Here is a 21191-nt window from a genome sequence, read left to right on the forward strand (position 1 = left end):
AGCCTGTTGTCAGTATAATGTGACTATCGTGGTGAGTCTGTTGTCAGTATAATGTGACTATCGTGGTGAGTCTGTTGTCAGTATAATGTGACTATCATGGTGAGTCTGTTGTCAGTATAATGTGACTATCGTGGTGAGTCTGTTGTCAGTATAATGTGACTATCATGGTGAGTCTGTTGTCAGTATAATGTGACTATCGTGGTGAGTCTGTTGTCAGTATAATGTGACTATCGTGGTGAGCCTGTTGTCAGTATAATGTGACTGTATCATGGTGAGTCTGTTGTCAGTATAATGTGACTATCATGGTGAGTCTGTTGTCAGTATAATGTAACTGTATCGTGGTGAGCCTATTGTCAGTATAATGTAACTGTATCATGGTGAGCCTGTTGTCAGTATAATGTGACTGTATCATGGTGAGCCTGTTGTCAGTATAATGTGACTGTATCGTGGTGAGCCTGTTGTCAGTATAATGTGACCGTATCATGGTGAGCCTGTTGTCAGTATAATGTGACTATCATGGTGAGCCTGTTGTCAGTATAATGTGACTATCATGGTGAGCCTGTTGTCAGTATAATGTGACTGTATCGTGGTGAGCCTGTTGTCAGTATAATGTGACTGTATCATGGTGAGTCTGTTGTCAGTATAATGTGACTATCATGGTGAGCCTGTTGTCAGTATAATGTGACTATCATGGTGAGCCTGTTGTCAGTATAACGTGACTATCATGGTGAGTCTGTTGTCAGTATAACGTGACTGTATCATGGTGAGTCTGTTGTCAGTATAATGTGACTATCATGGTGAGCCTGTTGTCAGTATAATGTGACTATTATGGTGAGTCTGTTGTCAGTATAATGTGACTGTATCGTGGTGAGCCTGTTGTCAGTATAATGTGACTATCATGGTGAGCCTGTTGTCAGTATAATGTGACTATCATGGTGAGTCTGTTGTCAGTATTTTAATGTGACTTCGTGGTGAGTCTTTTTGTCAGTATAATGTGACTTCATGGTGAGCTGGTTGTCAGTATAATGTGACTTTCATGGTGAGTCTGTTGTCGATAATGTGACTATCATGGTGAGCTGGTGTCAGTATAAGTGACTTATGGTGGCGTGTTGTCAGTTTTAATGTGAATATGGTGAGTATGTGGGCAGTATAAAAGTGGGCGTATCATGGGAGCCTGTTGTCAGTATAAGTGACTATCATGGTGAGTTGTTGTCAAAAATGTGGGCTATATGGGGAGCTGTTGTCAGTATAATGTGGGTATCATGTGAGCCTGTTGGGCAGTATAATGTGACTTTTCATGGTGAGCTTTGTCAGTAAAGGGGTTTTAGTTTTGCGATAAGTACTCGTGGTGGTCGTTGTATTAAACTGAGATCGGTGAGCCTTTGCAAAAAAAACCCCTGGCGTTGTAAGGGCTTACGTGGTGACTTTTGGGTTAAAATTTTACTTTTTTTGTTTTTTAGTTAAGGTTATGGGGAGTTGTTGTCTTAAAAGGGTTTTCGTGGTGGGGTCGTTTAGAAAAATAAAATGGTTGTTGAAAAAATTTTGGGGAAGGTTTGCGTTGGTTTTTGGTGATCTTAGCTGTTTCAGTTTTGGTTTTTTTTGGTCCTTTTTCTTTTTAAGTCCCTTGTTGGGGGTTTTTTTAAAAAATTTTTCCCCGGGGTTTTTCCCAAATTTTACTTTTGGGGAGTTGTTTTAAATTTATTTCTTTTAAAGTGCGTTTTTTGGCCCCTTAGCGTGTTTTTCTTGTGGGAGTTTTCTAAATATTATGGTGAGTTTTTGGGGAAAAATGAAAGGGGGGTTGTTTAGTTAATGGGTTTGGTGGTTTTTTGTCAGTTAAGTTTTATGTGGGGGTTTTGTGTTTGGGGTTTGGGGGTTTAAATTTATTTTTTGGTGGCTGTTTTAATAATGGACTGTACTGGTGGGTTTTGTCGTAATGTGCTGTTCGTTAAATTTGTTCAGTAAATGTTTTTTTCTTTGGGGGGAAAAGTGACTATCATGGTGGACGTTTTCAGTTTAAGTGATATCGGGGGAGCCGTTTCAGTATAAGGGGGCTGTATCGTGGGGAGCCTTTTTTGTAAAGTGTTAAATTTTGGGGCGTTAAAAAAAATTGGGGTTTGGGAGTTGTGCTTTTGAGTTTTTATTGGTTTATGGGGCGTGCGATTTTTTAAAGGGGATTTTTAAAATTTTTTTTTGGGTTTTTGGAGTTTTAGTTTTTTTTGACATTGGTATTTTTCGTTTGGTAATTTTGGTTTGTTAATTGGTTTTTTGAGATTTATTAATTCCTTTTGGGCTGGATATAATGTGACTGATTGGTGGCTGTGTCAGTATAATGGATATTGGGCGTTGTCAGTATAATGTGGGTTTTGGTGGATTTTTTAAAAATGGGTATCATGGGAGCTGTTTCAGTATAAGTGAGATATGGGAGCCTTTGGGTTAAAGTGACTTTATGGTGAGCTGTTGCAGTTAAAGGATGTAGTGTGGGATTTGTCAAATTTAATGACTGTTTGGGGGGGGCCTTTGTCAGTAAATGGGCTATCATGGTGAGCCTTTGCGTATAATGTGATTAGGGGGGGTAAAATTTCTTTTAAACTTTTTTAAGTGTTTGGGGGGTTTGGTTTTGGGTTTTTCCGTTTGGGGGGGTTTTTTTGGGGGGGGTTTGGGGTAAGTACTTTTCGGGAGGTTTCTATAATTTACTATTTGGGGTTTTTAAGTAATGGGGGTTTGGTGGTTTTTTTGGGGCTTTTCTGGTGGGTGTTTGTTAATGTGGGAAAATTTGGGGAGTGTGTCAGTATAAGGAAAAATTTTGGGGTTTTTTTAAAAATTGTATGGGGGGGCTTTTGGGGTAATGGTGATTTTGGGAGATTTTGGGGAAAGTGGTTTGGAAATTGGCGTATTGGGGGGGTTTTCATTTGGGGTTTTGGGGGGGGGGGGGTTATGGGGGTGTTGGTTTTGGGAAATTTGGGGCCTGGAAATTAAATTTGGGAGTGTTTTGAAAGTGCGATTGGGGTGGCTTAGGGTTTATTAAAGGTTTTATGGTGGGAGCCCGTTTTCAGTTAAAGTGACTAAAGGGGGAGCCGTTGTCGTAAAAATTTTTTGGGGGGCCGTTTTCAGTTAATTTACTTATGGGTGAGGTGGTTTTGGCGGTTACCTTCGTTTAAATTTTTAGTTGGCTGTTGGGAAGTTTGGGTTTTTGCCTTTGGGGGTTTTGTAAAACCCCCTGGGGGTTTTTGTAAAGGGTGTTATGGGGGAGCTGTTGTCAGTTAAGGGGTATTGGTGAGGTTTTTTTAAGTGATTTTGGGGGTTTGTTAAAATTTTAGGGGGGGTTGTATTAAAAAAAGGGGGGGGGCGTTTGTCAGTTAAATGGTTTTGGGGTGGGGGGAAAAAATGGGGGTTTGGGGTAATTTTAAATTCTTTTGGGGGGTTTTCGTATTTGGGGGTTTTTGGGGGGAGCTTTGTATAATTAAGGGACTGTTGGGTTTAAAAAATGGATTTTTTTGGGGGGGGTTTTTCAGTTAAAGGATTCTTGGTGGGTTTAATTTTTTCTTTGGGTTTTTTAAGTGGAAACTGGGGAGCTGTTTCAGTTAATTTATTTGCCCTTGTTTTTTTTATTTTTTGGGGATTTTTAGTATAACGATTGGGGGGGGGTTAAAAGTTTGGGGGGGGCTGGTCCTTTTATTATAAAGGGTTTCAGGTAGGGTTCAGTTTCGTAAAAGGTGGGGTGCGTATTGTGACTGTTCGGGTGGCCTTTTTATTTTTGGGCCCGGGGGGTTGGGGAGGGGTAAAGGGGGAGGGGGGGTTTTCAGTTTTTTGTTTTGTCGTGGGGTTTGGGTATGGGGTTTTTTAAAAAAATTTTTTTGGGTTTGGGTTTTTTTTTGATATGTGGTGAGCTGTTGTCGTATAAGGGGTTTTGGGGGGGAAAAGTAAATTTGGGGGGGGGGGCCCCCCTGGACTCTGCTTGCCAGATATACTTGCTGGTGTTTTGAATATGATCTGGCAGTTGGATACACTTTGGTATAAGTTTATCTGGGAGCCGTTTCAGTAATTTTTTTGGTGGGTTTTGGCAGTTTTGGGGGTTGGGTAACTGTTTGGGGGGGAGTTTGTGATTAAATTTTTTTTGGGGGGGTTAAAGGGATTTGGGAGGTGTTTTGGGGGGAAATTGGGGGTTTTTTTTTTTTTGGTGAGTTTTGTCAGTATAAGTGACTATTGGGGCCTGTTGTAGTTAAACTTATGTTGGGGGCCGTTTGGGTTTAAGTGAATATGTGGTGGCCTTTTCAGTATAAAGGGAAAAAATGGGGGCGTTGTCGTATAAGTGTATCGGGGGGAGCGTTGTCATTTTAAGTGAAACTGGTGACTGTTGTCAGTTTTTATGGGTGAGTTGTCGTATAAGTACATCATGGTGGGGTTGTCAGTATAAGGACCCTTTTTGGGGTTTTTGGGGCGTAAACTTTTGTGGGGGGGTTTTTGCGTTAATTGGAAATTTTGGGGGGTTTTAGTTTGTACGTTTTGGGGGGCGTTGTGTTTTAAAAAAATTTTTAGGGGAGTTGTCGTAAGGAATTTTGGGGGGGGTTTTTATTTGGAACGTGGGGGGGGGGGCCCCCGTTGCTAATTTTACTGGGGTTTGGGGAATTTAATGGTAAGGGGGCCTGTTTCAGTAAAGGAGCGTGGTGGCTGTTTTTATAATTTATATCTGGGGAGCCGTTGTCAGTATAAGTGACTATCTGGTGGGCTGTTGGTCAGTAAAGTGAAATTTTGGGAGGTGTCAGTTAATTTTACTTTTGGTGAGCTGTTGTAGTTAAAGGAAAAATTTGTGAGTTTGTAGTTAATGTCTTTGGGGGGTTTCCCCCTTCGTATGTACAGGGTGAGGGTTTATTTTACTGTATTGGGGGGTTGCGTATAAGTGATTTTGGGTTTTTTTAATGTTTTGATTTTGACCTTTGTAGGGAAAAGGGGAAAAGGGGGGGCCCCCTTTTAGTTAAAATGAAGGGGGTTTAAAGGTTGGCAATTAATGATCGGTGAGGTTGTTTTAAAATTGAACATTTAATTGTTTGTATATTTTTTGGGAGGGGGCTTATTAAAAAAAATTTGGGGTGTTATAAATTTGGGGAAAATGGGGGTTTAAAATTAAAAAATTTTTTGCTTGAAAAATGTGTGTTTTGGGGGGCCGTTGATAAAGGGAATTTTTTTGGGTAAAAGGGGGGAGAAATTTGGGCAAATTTAGTTTTTTCCGATAAGGGGCTACTTTAGGTGGTCGAAAATGGAACATGGGGGGTTTTTAATTAATTCTTTTTGGGGTTTTGTTAAGTACATCCCGGGGGGGTGTAATAAGTTATTGGGGCCTTTTTTTTTAAAGGGGGGGTTTTGTAATTATTTGGGGGACTTTTTTATATGAAAATGGGAGTTTTTAGATAAGGAAAATTTGGGCTTTTTTAAATTTTACTTTTGGGTGAGCTTTTTAGTATTTGTAAAAAAGGGGGGTTTTTAGTTAAAGTCTGATTTGGGGGTTTTTGGGGGTAGTTTATACTCCTCTGATTCAAAGCAAAGCTTAGAAACCTAATACCCAACATCATGATATTGATTGTTATCACGAATATCAAGGACTGCAATCGACTGCAATTTGAGATGTTGGTCGACAAATGTGACATGTGACTGTTTATAGAGACCTTAGAATTCTGTATCAGGAAAATGTTTGGGTGTATTAAGGGATCAGAATTCACACCTGGGCCCTATAGATACACCATCTATAGATCTAACAACTAGATCTGATGGACTTACCTAAAGGTATACATTTCAGGTATATCTATATCATACCTGAAGGGAAGTGTAATTTTATATAAATGTTAGGCCTACATTATGACCATCCATAGACGAGTGACTTCTTACACTATTTAAAGATACCGATTATTACCAAAAGCGGCTATAAGTTTTTCTATTGGGTTGCACTTTTAGCAGATGAGACGGAATCAGATCTGTAGTTATTATATGATTGAGAAAATAAGAGTCGAGAGTTCAAATGTTCATGGTTCAAATCCTGGTTAGTTGGTATCTCATTGTTTTTTTTCCCATTTTGTCAGTTACACACTCTGATTTAATTAATGCAGAACAAATCATTAAGTTTCTGGTTTTCAAATAATTTTCACTTTCTTTGGAAACTATGTCCATCATGACTAAAATAAATCCAAATTTTTGTTTTTGTTTCTTTATGGCTTGCTTGACAGCTATGCATTTGATTTTGGTGGGTATTATCAATTTTTTATATGCAGGCCAGGAAGGCAATGGGCTACGTCCTTGAGCAAGAAATACCAAATCCCTAAAATGGTCAAGTTGCTGCTTTCTGCTTGACGTTCAAATATGTTTGGTATGAACTGGTCAAAATGTGGTCGAGTGTTCAGTGCCAAGCATGGAGTTCAAAGTGAAATTTCTTTTTTTGAAAGGGCCTTTTTGTTATTGGTTTTTTTTTTCAATAATAATGAATTAAGCCACCTTTACATAGATTTGATATCCTTTTGGACAAGTAACTTCAACAAACTAACTACATTTCAATCTTACTGAAAAAGAATTAGATTGGGATTGCTTTTAGATGAATTTAATTTTTTGGTCAATTTAAATTATATTTCTTAAAGGTGTTCCTGCCATGTCTGTACTTAAATGGCCGTATAAGAAATATGCCCACTTCTGTGGGGATTTTGTTTTTGTTTATTAAATTTAGTATAATTGTATGAATTTGTAATATGAACAGGATATCATATGATATATATATTATATAATCAAAAAATCAATTTGCATATGCAAATGTATCCTGAGGTAAATTTTAAAAAGTAGGTCAAAATTGCTTCAAAACTTTTGATTTTCACTGTAAGGTGTACATACTATTCAACCTTTAAATCTCCCCCACAGAATGTTTGATGTTTTTTGCAGACAGATAGCTAGTAGATGTGTTTATTAAACAGAGCATGATGTAGGTGTATCTGTAACAGGTGACAAAAGTAATCAACAGGTACACTGTCTTCTCACCTCAATGTTACAGGTAGCTCCAGCTATTTACAAGGTAAGGTTACATTTTCATTTCTGATGGAAATTTTTACGCATACATTTGCAGAAAGGTGACACTTAAAAGGTTATATACTGTATATATTAAATGTTCTGTGCATATGGAGTTAGTATGTATGAAAGACGTTATGACAATGCTGCCTTTCATATAGAATTAAAAGTGGTGAATTAAATAATATACCTGTTGATATCTACAGATGTGTTTAACCTGTGTGTGTGTATTTTTTTTTTTTTTTTATTTGATATCTTCAAATATTAAACCATATTCTTCAGAAAAATACTGACAAAAATGTCCGGACACTAGCTGATCTTGATACAGTCCAACCATATTTTGACGGTAGTGTATATGCGTATCATTTGAAGAGCTATTTGTGGATGCGGCTTGGATGACATATCTACATGTATGTTATGTATTATGATGATGCAGCCATCTGTTGCCTCTCTATCTGTTGCATTACATCAAAACTCTGTTGTACATTGTATTTTGATCTGATTGATAACAGATTTGAAGCTTTACAGTTATGTAAATTATGGAGACTGATGCTGTAGTCTCCAGCTCGTTATATTTCTCCGGACATGATCTGGGTGTTACCCCTACAGCTCATATTCCACCATATCCTAGTATGATCACTGTCACATCCTCAAACTTGTTGCTAAAATGATTTAAACATCTCACTTTGCTTTCCATTATTTTTCCCTCTTTCACATACAATCAAATCTCTGTGGCCTTCCTTCATTCTGTCTGCCTAATACTCCTTCATCCCGTCCAATACTGTCCTTTCTTCTGTAAGACTCTCAGCCTCCTATTTCATCAAGCTCTCACCTATACTCATTATAAAATCTACTTAATCCCAGGCTCCTCTAATCCATCCTTCCACATGCTTTCCTCTATTTCCCTCATCTATCCTCTGCCCTCTCACCCTCTCCCTATCTCCCATGCTCCTATACACCCCTCCTCCTCTTGTCTCCTTTGGTGACAATCATCTCTCCTTTACTTGGGTTCATGCAGGGTCATCTTACCATGTCCCCCTAGCCTGACCCCCTAGGAGACTGTAACCCTTGCCTGACCCCCTAGGGGACTGTGACTGATTACTATAGTGATTAGTGTGGTCTATCAATTCCACATTAGATTACCGGACAATCCTGTGTCTCCCTGGGTGTCGTTTGTTTGAGGACAACGCCAATGATGGAAGACATAAGATCAAGTGACAGCTGTTTTCTAGCATTTTATGGTCAATATTAGCGACAAATTATCATGGATTTTTGCTCGTTGATTTTCCACCACAGCATTCTGACAGTTTATAGATCTTTGTTTCAACAATCTCAGTGTCCTCATCATTATACTGAAAGATACAATCTCATTACATGCAGTAATGTGCTAGAAATTTCTTTTGTTGGCAATGATTAAAAATTTCGGAGTAGTCTATGGTGAATACTGACCTTGGATTTTGTGATGTTAGTAGGGATGGGTATTGCCACCTTTTTCAATATTGCGATATATTGCAATATTTGACCTGATATTGCAATATATTGCGATATATTGCAGAAATTATTTGCTAGCCTGAATATAAAAACAGAAGACAAGGGTATGTAGCAATAACTTTAATAGACTTCCACAAGTCATTAAACAAAACAAAACAAGGGTAAACATAGCATATTATGCTTTGAAAAAAATAAATTTTGAGATCACAGGTAAGTACAAAATGGACTAGATTCTAAAAAAAAACCTAACAAATCTCGGTTTGTTTATAAATCACAACTGACCAATGTCCATAGAATCATACTTTTGTAGTATCACACAAGTATGTATACATATTTATTTACTTATGGCCTACATCATCATAAGTAAGTCCACTGATGTATATTGTTTATTTTAAAATGAGTAAAGTGACTAACTGTGCCAACACAAGTAGAATTTACAACTGGCAGTTTTTTTTAAGAAATATCAGCATGTCAACAGTGCTTGCTTTTAGATTTGCCCTTTGGCTTGAAACTATATCCCCAGCAGTACTAAATACCCTTTCTGAGGGAACACTTGTACTTGGGATACATAGTAGTTGTTTTGCAGCACAAGAGAGAAGAGGAAACAGATTCTGATTTTCCTTCCACCATTGCAGTGGGCTACTTTCAAGGGTTGGAGAAGGCAGATCTTTATATTTCTGCACTTCAATTTCAGCCCTTTGTAATGGACTTTTTACATTTTCCACTTTGGTGACAAACACATCTCCAAGTAAATCATTTAAAAATGATTCTTGTTTTGCCTTTTTGGGGGTTGATGGTATATCGATGGTGGAAGGAACAGATTCAACTGCTGACTGATTTTCCTGTTTAGGTAAAGAGGGTAAAGGGGGAAGAGTGTCTACATGTCTTTCACCTTGAATTTCAACATTAGGGACTATAGACTCTGAAAGTGCCCCTGGCTCTTTTTTTATCATCATATTCAGACACTGAGGGTTCAGGGAAGCAAGATCTTTCACAAGATCATTGTAAACAGTGAATCTTCTTTCTTCCTCAAGATAAGGCAGTGCCTTAAACCTGGGATCAAGCACAGTGGCTTTCATTAACAAGCTGTTTGCAGATGGATGAGCTTTCTCATCATACCTATTTTCTAGGTCACCAACTATAGCTGCCTTTAAAGAGACAATGGCAGTAGTTTCCCCAGTCACTGATGTTTTATAGACACTTACAAGTTTGTGGTGAAGGGGCAGAATTATTGAAATTGTTGGACTTTTTTCATTGCACAGCATGGTGGTAGCCTGTTTTAGTGGTTTCATTGCCTCCATTACTTTTTCAGCAAGGCTTATTTCTTCATCAGACAGAAACTTTAAGTCTTTGTCTTTGTTTGCCAGAGACATGAGAGTTGCTACAACTGCAACCTGCATTTCGAGATAACGTTCTAGCATGTCAAATGCACTGTTCCATCTGGTTGGAACATCAATGACCAATTTGTGATTTGGCAGATTTAGATTTGTAGCTTGAGTTTGCAAGCGAGCAGCTGCCACTGTGCTGCGATGAAAAAAGCCAACAATTTTCCTAATTTTTGCTAACAGGTTTGAAACAGCTTTAACTCTAAGCCCTTTTTGGGCTGCTAAGTTCAGTGTGTGAGCAAAGCATCCAAGGTGAAGATCACAACCAAGCACTTCAGCTGCCTTCTTCATATTACTGGCATTGTCAGACACTAGGTACAATGGCTCTTCTTTGATACCCCATTCTGCAATAGCTTCCTTCAAAAATTCTGCAATGTTTACTCCTACAACAAAAAGGTCAACAAACAGTTAAGACCTACATTATTTGTAAGTCAACCTTCAAATAACATCTGAGCAATAGTTTTTATTTTAATTTTTAATAATAAATATGGAAATGTGCAATGCCTCCTTTTAGCTTTATCTGACCATCACATGTTTTACAGTATATTATATTTATATTTTTAATAATTTTTACTTTTTTACATTTTAGACTTAAATTATCAAAGTTTCAATTTTAGAAGATTCACATTTTTAAATTTATTAATTTCTAATATGATGTATTCTAAATTTCTACTGAAATGTTTTTATTCAACTTACCTGTGTGGCTTTCTGGCATACATCTTGTCATCAACACATAGTTCACCATCTGCCATTCATTGTTTATATGGGTTGAGGTTATGGTAATGTAACTTTCTGTGGCTCTTGATGTCCACCCATCAGTTGTGATGGCAACCTAAAATTTTGTTAATTTCTTTTTGAAAATCAAGTAATTTGATTAGTTTCTTCTTTAATTTGAATGAAATAAAAACAATTTAAAATAATATAAATTTAACACTAGATCACATTTTATTTTGATACAATATACATTATTAATTTATTATATTCCATAATTCATCAAATACTTTTAATTTTATTTTCAAAAATTAAAATCTGGAATTAAATATTTATGATCATGTAATTTCCATTTTAAAAAATAATTTCACCTGATCAGCCCTTTGGAGTTCTCCTTTCACAACACCCTTTACTTGTTCGTATTTTTTTGGAATTGCAATTTGTGAAAAATGCTTCCGACCTGGAACTTTGTACCTTGGATCTAATGTGTGTAGCATCTTCCTGAAACAGTCTGTGTCAACTGTTTTAAATGGCCTCATGTCATTAATAAGGAAATTGGTAATGGTTTCCGTTATTTCTGTTGCACGTCTTGAGCCTGGAGGATATGGCGTTTTATTTGCTATTACTGTTGGCAAGGTACACTGAGACGTCTTTCTGTCGTGAACTTGAGTTTCCTTTGTAGTAGAAGCTAAGCCACTGGAACCAGATTGTTGTGTATTTTTACTGTCAGTGTCGTCATTACTACGCTCACGTAGATTTGGATGACGGGCTCTGATATGGGACGACAGATTTGTCGTTCCACCTGAGTATTTAACAGATGCCATGCACATCCTACAAACGGCAACATTTTCAACAAGCTTGCCTTCAATTTTTTTCAGTCCAAAATGTTCCCAAACCGTTGATTTTGCTTTTCGGTTGGTCACAATATCAAACTTGTTTTTCTCCGCCATGCTTGACGGATGTTTGAAAGCATATAATAAAGGTAGAAAAAATGGCGGACAAAATTCCGGATTTCGTAAAATTGTGCTATAGATGAATATTTCTCTCACGAACAGTTCACGGCCGGATCATTATTTTTTACAAACCGTGAAACGATCTTTTAGAAGAAGAAATAATTAGATTTTAAACTACATTTATTAAATAATTTTCGGGGAGATAATATCTTTTTTAATCCTACCGGAACGTAGCATTATAGTCTTCAGCTGGTTTTAAATTTAGTATAGGTTAAGATACTTCCTGTTATGTTTTTTTCCGGTTGACGCGAACATGCCAAGTGAAAAAAACGATGTCCTTTTACGATGTACTTTCGTTATGTAAGTGTTTAAAAATAAAGTGAAAATACCGGTATTTAAAAAAAATATCGCGATATATCATCGCCGACAATAATACCGCAATAACCGGTATTGCCGGTAATATTGCACACCACTAGATGTTAGATGTACAAATGTACTAATGAAAAGTCATTAGAAGGGTATCAAAGGCTGTTATTGTGGTCATGGACATGCCTTGTTTTTGGCTACTGAATTATGTATTCAATAGAACATGCAATTAACAATTAATGTTACTAACTTCAATCATTGTCCTGTCCGTACATATTAACCACATGCAAATGAAGTCGTAATTTGAACTTAAAATCGATTAAAAAATGCAAGGAGAATAAAACCAGGTGTTCTGGAAGGAAAAATTGTCTGTGCTTCATTGATGATAGCTTCAGCCACTTGTCATGAAAATCTAGGTTAAATCAGGGTCAAGTCTAAGGTCAAATGATGGTTATGTCACATCCTCAAAGTGAGAACTAGGGTAGTGATAACAGAATTGGGAGGCATCCATCAACAAACCTCAAATACAGTTTATTTCGTGAAACAATCTTAATATATAAAGATTTTAGTTTCAGTATATAGCCACTTACAGTGTAAATGTCATGGTGGGTCAGACACTGATATCACTTATCGTTTAAATAACAGAATAATTTTAATTTTATTACAAAGTTTTAAACATTCTAGTCCATTGTTAAAGGAAGTAATTAAATTCTTCATAATTAAAAATAGGCAAGCTGACAGTCATGGGAAGTACATGTACTTTTGCCAGGAAATAATTGACAAACAATGTAATGCTTATCAGTGGTATTAGTGATTAAAAACTTTGTAATTAAATCTGAATCATAACGCTATTGTGTTGCTGGACAAAAGTCATTTACAAAACATTTGTATCATGATATTAAGTAAACACCTGCTATAGTTATGTAACATTGTAATGCGGTAATCAGATACAGGTGTTTAACTTACTTTATGATCACATTAAACATTGTTGTGTATATATATTCAAGGTTTTTCAAATGATATTGTTTAAATATTTTACCAACATAGAAATATTTTCATTTCATCTTGAATTTGTTGATTTCCGATATGGTTTACTTGATGTGTTTAATGGTTGAAATTACATAGAAAAGTCTTAACCTTTTTATTTCTGAATATTTTATTGCATTACAGCATAAAGGAGTTTTGACCTTGTACTGAAGGGTCACAAAATCTGTTCTAAAATCATAATTAATACAGTTACTGGGTGTGAAACTAAATGTGGTGTAAATAGTGCAGGTCAGTTTTCATAATATGCGTATTTCATCTATCACTTCAATTATGCCTTTAGTTTGGTATCTTTGCAAGTGTGTTGATTTATGTAAAAGGAATCGTGTGTGGCTTGAACATAGTGTTAAATAGTCTCTGCCACTCAGCTGACGGAGCATTGCTTCTTTGGCTGAATGGCTATAGAGCTTCAGTGACTGTCATGCCATATAAACCAGGTTCAATTCCAGTGGACACTCTACAGGAATGTGTTTTTCACTTTTATATGGCATTTAACTGCATTGAAGCAGTTTCTGTAGTCGGTATCACGTGTTACATTAGCTTATAACCCATACCATCGATACGCCAGTTTTCACTTTCTGCTTAAAATCTCAAAGACATTTAATTAAATCTTAATTGATGTGGAATCTTTCTCAGGTGTAGATCTATTGTAATGATCTATAAGGTCTTGGGAGGAAATGTATCTTTTATGTAAATGAAGTTGTCATGTTCCCAAAGTGACATATCAAATATGTAAAATCTTCAAATGATTACTGAAGATCTATTAGGTCAATGTCAATGTGATTTAAAGGTTCTCATGTCCTAAGTTTGGCAGGAATTGTAGTGTGCATGTGTAACTTTTCTGATCATATTTGAGCAGTCACTAAGCTTCCAGGGGTGGAGGATTGTCAACATTAATAACCTTGAAGTTACACTCTGGTAACCTTGTCATATTAGATATAAGTCTTTTGGACCTTTTTCAGTTTATCTAAGTTAATGGGTATTTTTTAAAGGCTTTAGGTCCCTCAGATTTTTTTAATATGTAAAAATGGCAAATCTCATTTAAATTAAAATCATTTATTCCTTTGGCCTTTTGGCCAATCAGATTTTACAACATACCGAGGATAACATTGTGGAGAGTGAACACCCTTGGGTAATCACAAAATAAGGCATGAATCACGTAAGATATAGTACGGTATGTGGTAAAACTTACGACTGTGAGATAACAGTACTATACCCTGTATTCTGGACATATGATACAGCATACATATATAAGTATGCACATCCTTGCTTTGGTTTATTTTTGTTGAACGTTCTATTAACAGCCGGGGTAATTTAAGGACGTGCCTGGTTTTGGAGGTGGAGGAAAGTCTGAGTACTTGGAGACAAACCACCGACCTAGGGTCAATAACAGGCAACTGCTCCACTTGGGTTTCGAACTCGCAACCCAGAGGTGGAGGCCTAGAGCTGGTGATAAAATGCTGGGGCGGCCCCTTAAATGCCATATAAAAGCATAGCGAAAACACATTCATGCCGGCACACACATGCATGAATACATACAAAAATGGCAAATCTAAAGATTTAAGATAAATTTAGAAAAAGCGCACAGAATGAAAACAGGACACTTGGAGGGAAAATGCAATATTGCCTAGTATAATGTCCTCTACCTTATAGTGTCACTAAACGACCATAGCGGTGTGGTAAAGGACCTAAGTAATACTAAACCTTGTAAATTAACCCACACTTTTATAAGAGAAATTAATGTCCTGGCGTTGTCTTAGTAATCAGCATTATCAGTTCTAGGGCTAAGGTATATCACTTGAATCAGCTATTGCCTGTAGGAGCAACTAATACCAAGTTCAAAAGAAATGTGTTGAAGGTGGTTGCTGAAGCTGGTGATAATTAAGGCAGTAGATGATAGCCATCTTGTATCCTCTTTATCTGTTATCTGGCTTTCGTATCTCTTTACACAACCCGTGTGTTCTATTATCACATCATTGAAATTCTTTTAATGACATCCTACAAAATTCTTACACAAGTGATATTTCGGAGGCTTTGTTGAGGGCAAAAGTCACTGTAACAAGAGTAATTACTTGTAATTCCAGTTTATATTTTAATTTCAGTGTCATGTATATCTGAAGCATCCTTCACATTTGCCAAACATTTTTGGAATTTCCATAACGAAATCTCGCGATTGTGCAAAATCTACAGAAAAATGAAGTTTCCTTTTGACATACAATCATCTAAATACAATGACTTAAAAATAATAGGGGTTTGAAAATATAGAAAATAAGTTTCACTAATAATTTATATTTGAATTAGGGTAAATATTGGGAGTTAAATCTTTCCAAAATGGAGATATATTGATATGTCTGCATCAATGATTGAATTTGTTGTGTTCTCCATTTCTTTAATTCAATCAACCGAATGGTAGAATACATTTGAGGATAGAAATAAAGATTTATTTTTAATACAATTTTAAGGTAAATTTAAAGATGAAATTCAAGTATATTTTGAGGTTTGGTAAAAAACATACATCTTTTATAATTTTCATTTTCTTTAGAATTTTGTACATTTTATAATAGATAATGCACTTCAATTAATAAAACAGTTAAAATTCTCTCGGTTAAAACTCTGATTCTTATGTGTGTTTCAGTATTTGATCAGTTGAAAGGGTCAAGGAGGGGATGTGTATATAGCTGTAGAATTCATCAACTGGTCTTCAACATTTGAACTTAGAACACTAGTCAGTAAATTAATGAAATTGAGCTATCACAATAGTTGACTAGTTGTTCTCAAAAAGACCAGCCCCAATAGAGGTAGGGGATATCATTCAAGGGAAGTAACTCATAATGAAAACTATGATTTGGTTTGTTTTTGTTTAACATCCTATTAACAGCCAGGGTCATAAAACTATGAGGAGAAAAATGTACATGTATGATATTCAACTATTATAGAACAGGTTTTCTTGTCGTTCCTGTAAGAAATGCACAATGTTGATGTATATATAATGGCTCTGATATTTCATACATGGATCAAATGCTTCTGCAATTTGATTTCTGTTTCTGTAGCAACAGATTTAATTGACAGCCCTTACTCATAAATATGCAGTACTTTATTATGTATTTCATAGAGGAGGAAATATTTTAATTAAATTTGAATAAATCTAAATATTTCATACTTCTCACACAAGGATGATGCAGAAACATTTTCCAGTGGGAAGCAAGACTGAATACTTTCATTAAATTACTTCCCTGAATGTGGTGAGGAAAATCCTATTACTGAAAACAATTTCACTCGAGTTTTTGTTATTGTCAGTAGAATTAAATTATCTGGTGCCATATTGTTCCGGCAGTTTGCTGGTAATAGGTTATAATTTGATGTTAATATTTTTTTGCCATTTTGAATATAATCTTCACCAAACAACATCTCGGTTACGTCTCCAACAAATATCTTTAAACCTCATATAAAGTTACTCAAGGGAATATCTCCCTTTTCTCATAAGACCTCGTTTTCAAGATCAGAATTTAAGCTCACAAATAATAAAATTGCTTCTTTCTATCACACATAATCCCTGACATGAGTTCTGGACTTGAAGATAAAGACAAGAAAAGGGAAATATATCTTATGTGAGGAAGTTGTAATCTTTGTAAGTGTTGAATGCATGAACAGTCAAGTGTGTTTTTTCATGAGATTTTGCAGAACATTTTCATAATTCTGAACAAAGTAGGAATTACCATAAGTTTGTTTTGAAGATGTGTACCATTTTTAGCTCACCGGTTACGTGTAACAGAGAGCTTTAAATGCTGTCACCCCGGGGTCCACGTTTTTGGGGTAAGTTTTTGGAAAGTTTGTAAGTCCAAAAGTATACATCTCATGCCCTTCTAAATTGGTTTATACATTAATTAGAGGTCTAGGAGTGATGTTATGGCAAAATCATGCAGAAAAAAATTGTGATTTTTTCGCATTTTACCATTTTGTGGACTTAATTTTTTTGGCACCAAAACCCACTTTAAAGTTTTTGGGGTCAGTTTTTGGAAAGTTTGTAAGTCCAAAAGGATACACCTCATGCCCTTCTAAATTGGTTTATACATTAATTAGAGGTCTAGGAGTGATGCTGTGGCAAAATCATGCAGAAAATTTTTTATTTTATTTTGGCATTTTACCATTTAGTGGACTTACTTTTTTTGACACACATTAAAGATTTTGGGGGTTAGTTTTGGAAAGCTTGTAAGTCCACACCCTTCTTATTTGGTTTATACATCCATTGGAGGTTTAGGAGCGATATTATGTGACATACAATTTCAAAATGACATGCTTATACATACATAAAAAATGAATGCATAGTGTGATTGCTGCCGCCGGTGAGCTTTCGCAATCATTGATTGAACTTGTGAAAATTGCAATGAAAAGGTCAACCTTTATTTATATGAAAATGAATATGAACATCAACTTTAAACACACCTTTTTTAAATGTATCATTTCATAATTGATCATGAAGATGAACTGCTTTAAATATGTATGTTATAAAGAATATATTCCTGGTTTTTATGCAGAGAATGTGTTAAAACGCAGTATTTAAACATAAACCTTTTCCCAACAGATAGAGAACATTGCAAATAATTTTCCTGTTCACATGTGTGGAGGAAAACAACACTGTAATATCAATGTTTTGGCTGTAGAAATATATTAATCCATTTTACTTTAATGTAATCACCAATTAAATGATTTTTCCATTAAAGTAATTATGTCACTGATAAAACTGAACCATGCTCTCTGACATTAAAGTCTTGCTGGTTGTTACAGAGAACCCCCTACATTAAGATAATAGAAACCCTTCCCTAACCTTTCTATCTAATTATGGTCTTACAACATTAGGTTAGAGAACAGCAAGTACAGCAGTAATTATACATCTAATAAAACTCACTTCCACTTTTTATTGATTGCTCTGTCTTCCCTGAACTTCCACTTAATTGATCTGTTCTTCCTTTATTTCAATTCTTTAAGTTACGGAGGATTTCTATTGAGGGGTAACACTTTTTTTTGCATGTTTAAGAACAGTTATACCTTACCCATAAAATAGATGTTTCTGCTCCCTTGTCTACCAGATCTTCAGTACAGATACTTTTAACCAAATTATTTCTGAATATTTTAGAGTAATTAAGGGCTGTTAAATACCGTGTAACTACATGACGCTATAGTAATAAACCTTGTCATTTGTTACTCCCAAGATCAGTTTATACAATACAGATTTTGTTGTTCTGAATACCAGATCCTATGCAGCAGTGTCCAGTGACATTGTCATACAGACATATATGTCACAATTAATATAGAACAACCAGAACTCTCATAGTGACATCTTCACACAAGGTTCTCTAGAGTGATGACTTTTTTGGAGGCCCCACAGAAAAAGAAATACTCATGTGAAAAGATGGCTGAAGATTCTCAAATTTGATATGATCTAAGAAAAAAAAAAGAGCTTGCCTCTGTAATTCATTTTTTATCTGAAAAGGGATGACTGAATTAAAACAAAGGTTAAGGTCATTCTGCATTGTATAAAAATAGAAATTCTATTAATGCTGAAAAAAGCATTTCCATCAATATCTGTCTCGTAATAACACAGTTTGTGTAATTAGGATTGAAATAAGACCAGAGAAATTAAAATTAATGTATTGTTATCAAAATCCTTGGTGAAAATGGGCCATGCAACTTTTAGCTTTTCTGCAAAATTATCTCTGAATAATTTTGTGTTACAGTTTTTGCTCCTTGGTCGATATTCTGTTACTAGGTGTTACATTTGTTTAGTGACTTATAAACAACAGTTCCTTTAAATCTGTGTGTTATAGATACGTGTGCATTATGCACTGTAAACACTGTTTCAATATAAAGTTTTTATGACAGCAGGGGTAATTTTGGGGACATACACAACGGCGCCTGTTACAATTATTACTTGTTTTATTCTTATTCAGTAGTCATAAAATTTCACAAGCTATCATTTTTCAACTCTTTGATATGTTTGGGTCATATCTAATCTCTTGCAGAATGTTGCATGATTATGAAATTGGCATTTTACATCATATGTTGTAGTCTGTGTGTCTCCTTACTATCTCTATACCTACAAGAAGGGTGATATCTTTTGATAATTTATTTTGTATATATTGAAGTTATTTTGAGATTTTCATTTTATTGTGCTTATGAACACATATATTTTGCATCTGGTTGAAAGGTTGTATTCCTTCCGTTAAAATAAATACAGCTGTATCGTGTTCTGAAATTTCTTTGTTGATTCAGTAATCAGGTAATGTTAAAGTCCTGGAAAGTTTAAATACCCATGCAGTCTTTACCATGTGTTGACACAATTAAATTAGAACAGTAAGGAAGAAAATTCTCGATTAACATGGATTTGGTTCCTCTGTGTATTGTAAAATCAAAGTCATCTGTGCTTTGTACAAAGTTTTTTTTTTGATAATGTGTTTTAAACTATAAGGATAAACATGCCGTTACTGATATAGTATGATTTTCCTACTCTTTATTTATTTCAGAACTTAAACATGAAAGGAATGTTTGTGAGAATTGATCTGAACTTTGCATGTTGAGATATAATCTTGTAAGAAATTGTCTGGCATCACTAGCTCTAGGACACAAGGAATAGGAATTATTGTGTAGGTGACCTACCTATCAAAGGTGTTAATTAACTCACACAGGTAGATGTCTACCTGATAAAGGGTTTAGTTCAAAGGTCAGATTTGTTTATGTTAGAGTTTCAGGTGATTAGCTTGTATTTCATATTATTATATACCTTTAATGTCCTTAAATTCTAACCAGGTGTTTTCTTTGATCTATATTAAGAACTGTACATGCAAAATATCCTTTAGCTCACGCTACCTAAAATTATGACAAATATTGACAAGTCTATAATCACAATGGAATATTGGCTCTGTTACGTCAGCTGTGTGAAGATCTATATAGTTATGTATGGTGCCTTGTGAAATGTTATACTCACACAAGAGAAATCGGTTGGTATTCCATTGTGTACAGTATATGACTGCTTCAGAAGACTGCCAATAGTATGGCCCTAATGATGCTGGCAACTTTGGATCAATTACAGGTATATTAACAGGTAGACTTGCTTAATGAATTTTTCCAGGCAGGTGTCATGTCTGTTCAGGGACTTCATGGAAAGTTGTGAATGTTCCAGTGGGGAATATAGTCGAGTGCTGAGTATAAGATGTTCCCTCAGCAGTCCTTGGCCTACCTGTCAGGTATTGGTGCCAGGTAAAACAGCAGTCACTACCTGGAATGTAGTATAATGGTTCCTAAATTGTATGTGTGTATTGCATCACTTAGGTATGTAGGTATGGATTAAAGTGAGCTTGCTGAGAACCACACACTAGACTATTGGTAATCGTATTGATATAATGTCCGTTATTGACGTTGATTGCTTTCTAACCAACAAAGAAAGGATTTCACTGTTTTCAGTGTTGATATCGTTTTGTATCGGATGTTGACCACAGAGGAACTGAGGGAGCACTTACGCTGTCTTGGAGATCAACGCTATTGGACCTAGTGCTTGGTTTCCAAAAACATTAACAGACAGACAATTGCTAAGTTTGATGGTCTGTCTGGTTGTGAATTAATTGGAAAATGTTTCTCCATTTCAGATGAAGGTAGCATCCAATGTGTTCGATGTTAAGATGAGATGAGTAAACAGGCTGAGGAGGATTACAGAGCCTTGGAGCTGTACCTCATACAGGCAGAGGTAGGTATAATCCCCACCCCAACTCTCTTATACAGGCAGAGGTAGGTTTAATCCCCACCCCAACTCCCTCATACAGGCAGAGGTAGGTATAATCCCCACCCTAGGTCCCTCATACAGGCGGAGGTAGGTATTATCCCCACCCCAACTCCCTTATACAGGCGAAGGTAGGTATAATCTCCACCCCAACTCCCTTATACAGGCAGAGGTAGGTATAATCCCCACCCCAGCTCCCTTATACAGGCAGAGGTAGGTATAATCCCCACCCCAACTCCATTATACAGGCAGAGGTAGGTATGATCCCCACCCCAACTCCCTTATACAGGCAGAGGTAGGTATAATCCCCACCCCAGCTCCCTCATACAGGCAGAGGTAGGTATAATCCCCACCCCAACTCCCTTATACAGGCGGAGGTAGGTATAATCCCCACCCCAACTCCCTTATACAGGCAGAGGTAGGTATAATCCC

General features: G+C 36.1%; 2 protein-coding genes across 2 annotated transcripts in view; one reads left to right on the plus strand and one right to left on the minus strand.

Moving 5' to 3' along the window:
- Positions 1-8634: 8634 nt before the first annotated feature.
- Positions 8635-12048, minus strand: LOC117329117 (zinc finger BED domain-containing protein 1-like). The gene is made up of 3 exons (XM_033886857.1): positions 10997-12048; positions 10611-10746; positions 8635-10297 (listed from the first exon to the last, which is right to left on the minus strand). Exons 1-3 carry the CDS (start codon positions 11573-11575, stop codon positions 8964-8966), a joined length of 2049 nt encoding a protein of 682 aa, XP_033742748.1. The 5' UTR covers positions 11576-12048; the 3' UTR covers positions 8635-8963.
- An 8577-nt stretch (positions 12049-20625) lies between these two features.
- Positions 20626-21191, plus strand: part of LOC117329118 (rho GTPase-activating protein 7-like) — a 140889-nt gene continuing 140323 nt past the window's right edge. The window contains exon 1 of the mRNA XM_033886858.1: positions 20626-20726. Within this exon, the coding sequence (XP_033742749.1) occupies positions 20667-20726 (60 nt within the window). The 5' untranslated portion in view covers positions 20626-20666. The remainder of the gene's footprint in view (positions 20727-21191) is intronic.

This window comes from Pecten maximus, chromosome 6 (assembly GCF_902652985.1).
Source record: "Pecten maximus chromosome 6, xPecMax1.1, whole genome shotgun sequence".
NCBI lineage: Eukaryota > Metazoa > Mollusca > Bivalvia > Pectinida > Pectinidae > Pecten > Pecten maximus.

Bases quoted from the DNA above. Each gene is read 5' to 3' on its own strand.
- LOC117329117 (XM_033886857.1), bottom strand. From the start codon at position 11,575: ATGGCGGAGAAAAACAAGTTTGATATTGTGACCAACCGAAAAGCAAAA. The intron at 10,747-10,996 runs GTGAAATTATTT...ACAAAATTTTAG, and splicing joins AACTCCAAAGGGCTGATCAG to GTTGCCATCACAACTGATGG. The intron at 10,298-10,610 runs GTAAGTTGAATA...TTTTTGTTGTAG, and splicing joins TATGCCAGAAAGCCACACAG to GAGTAAACATTGCAGAATTT.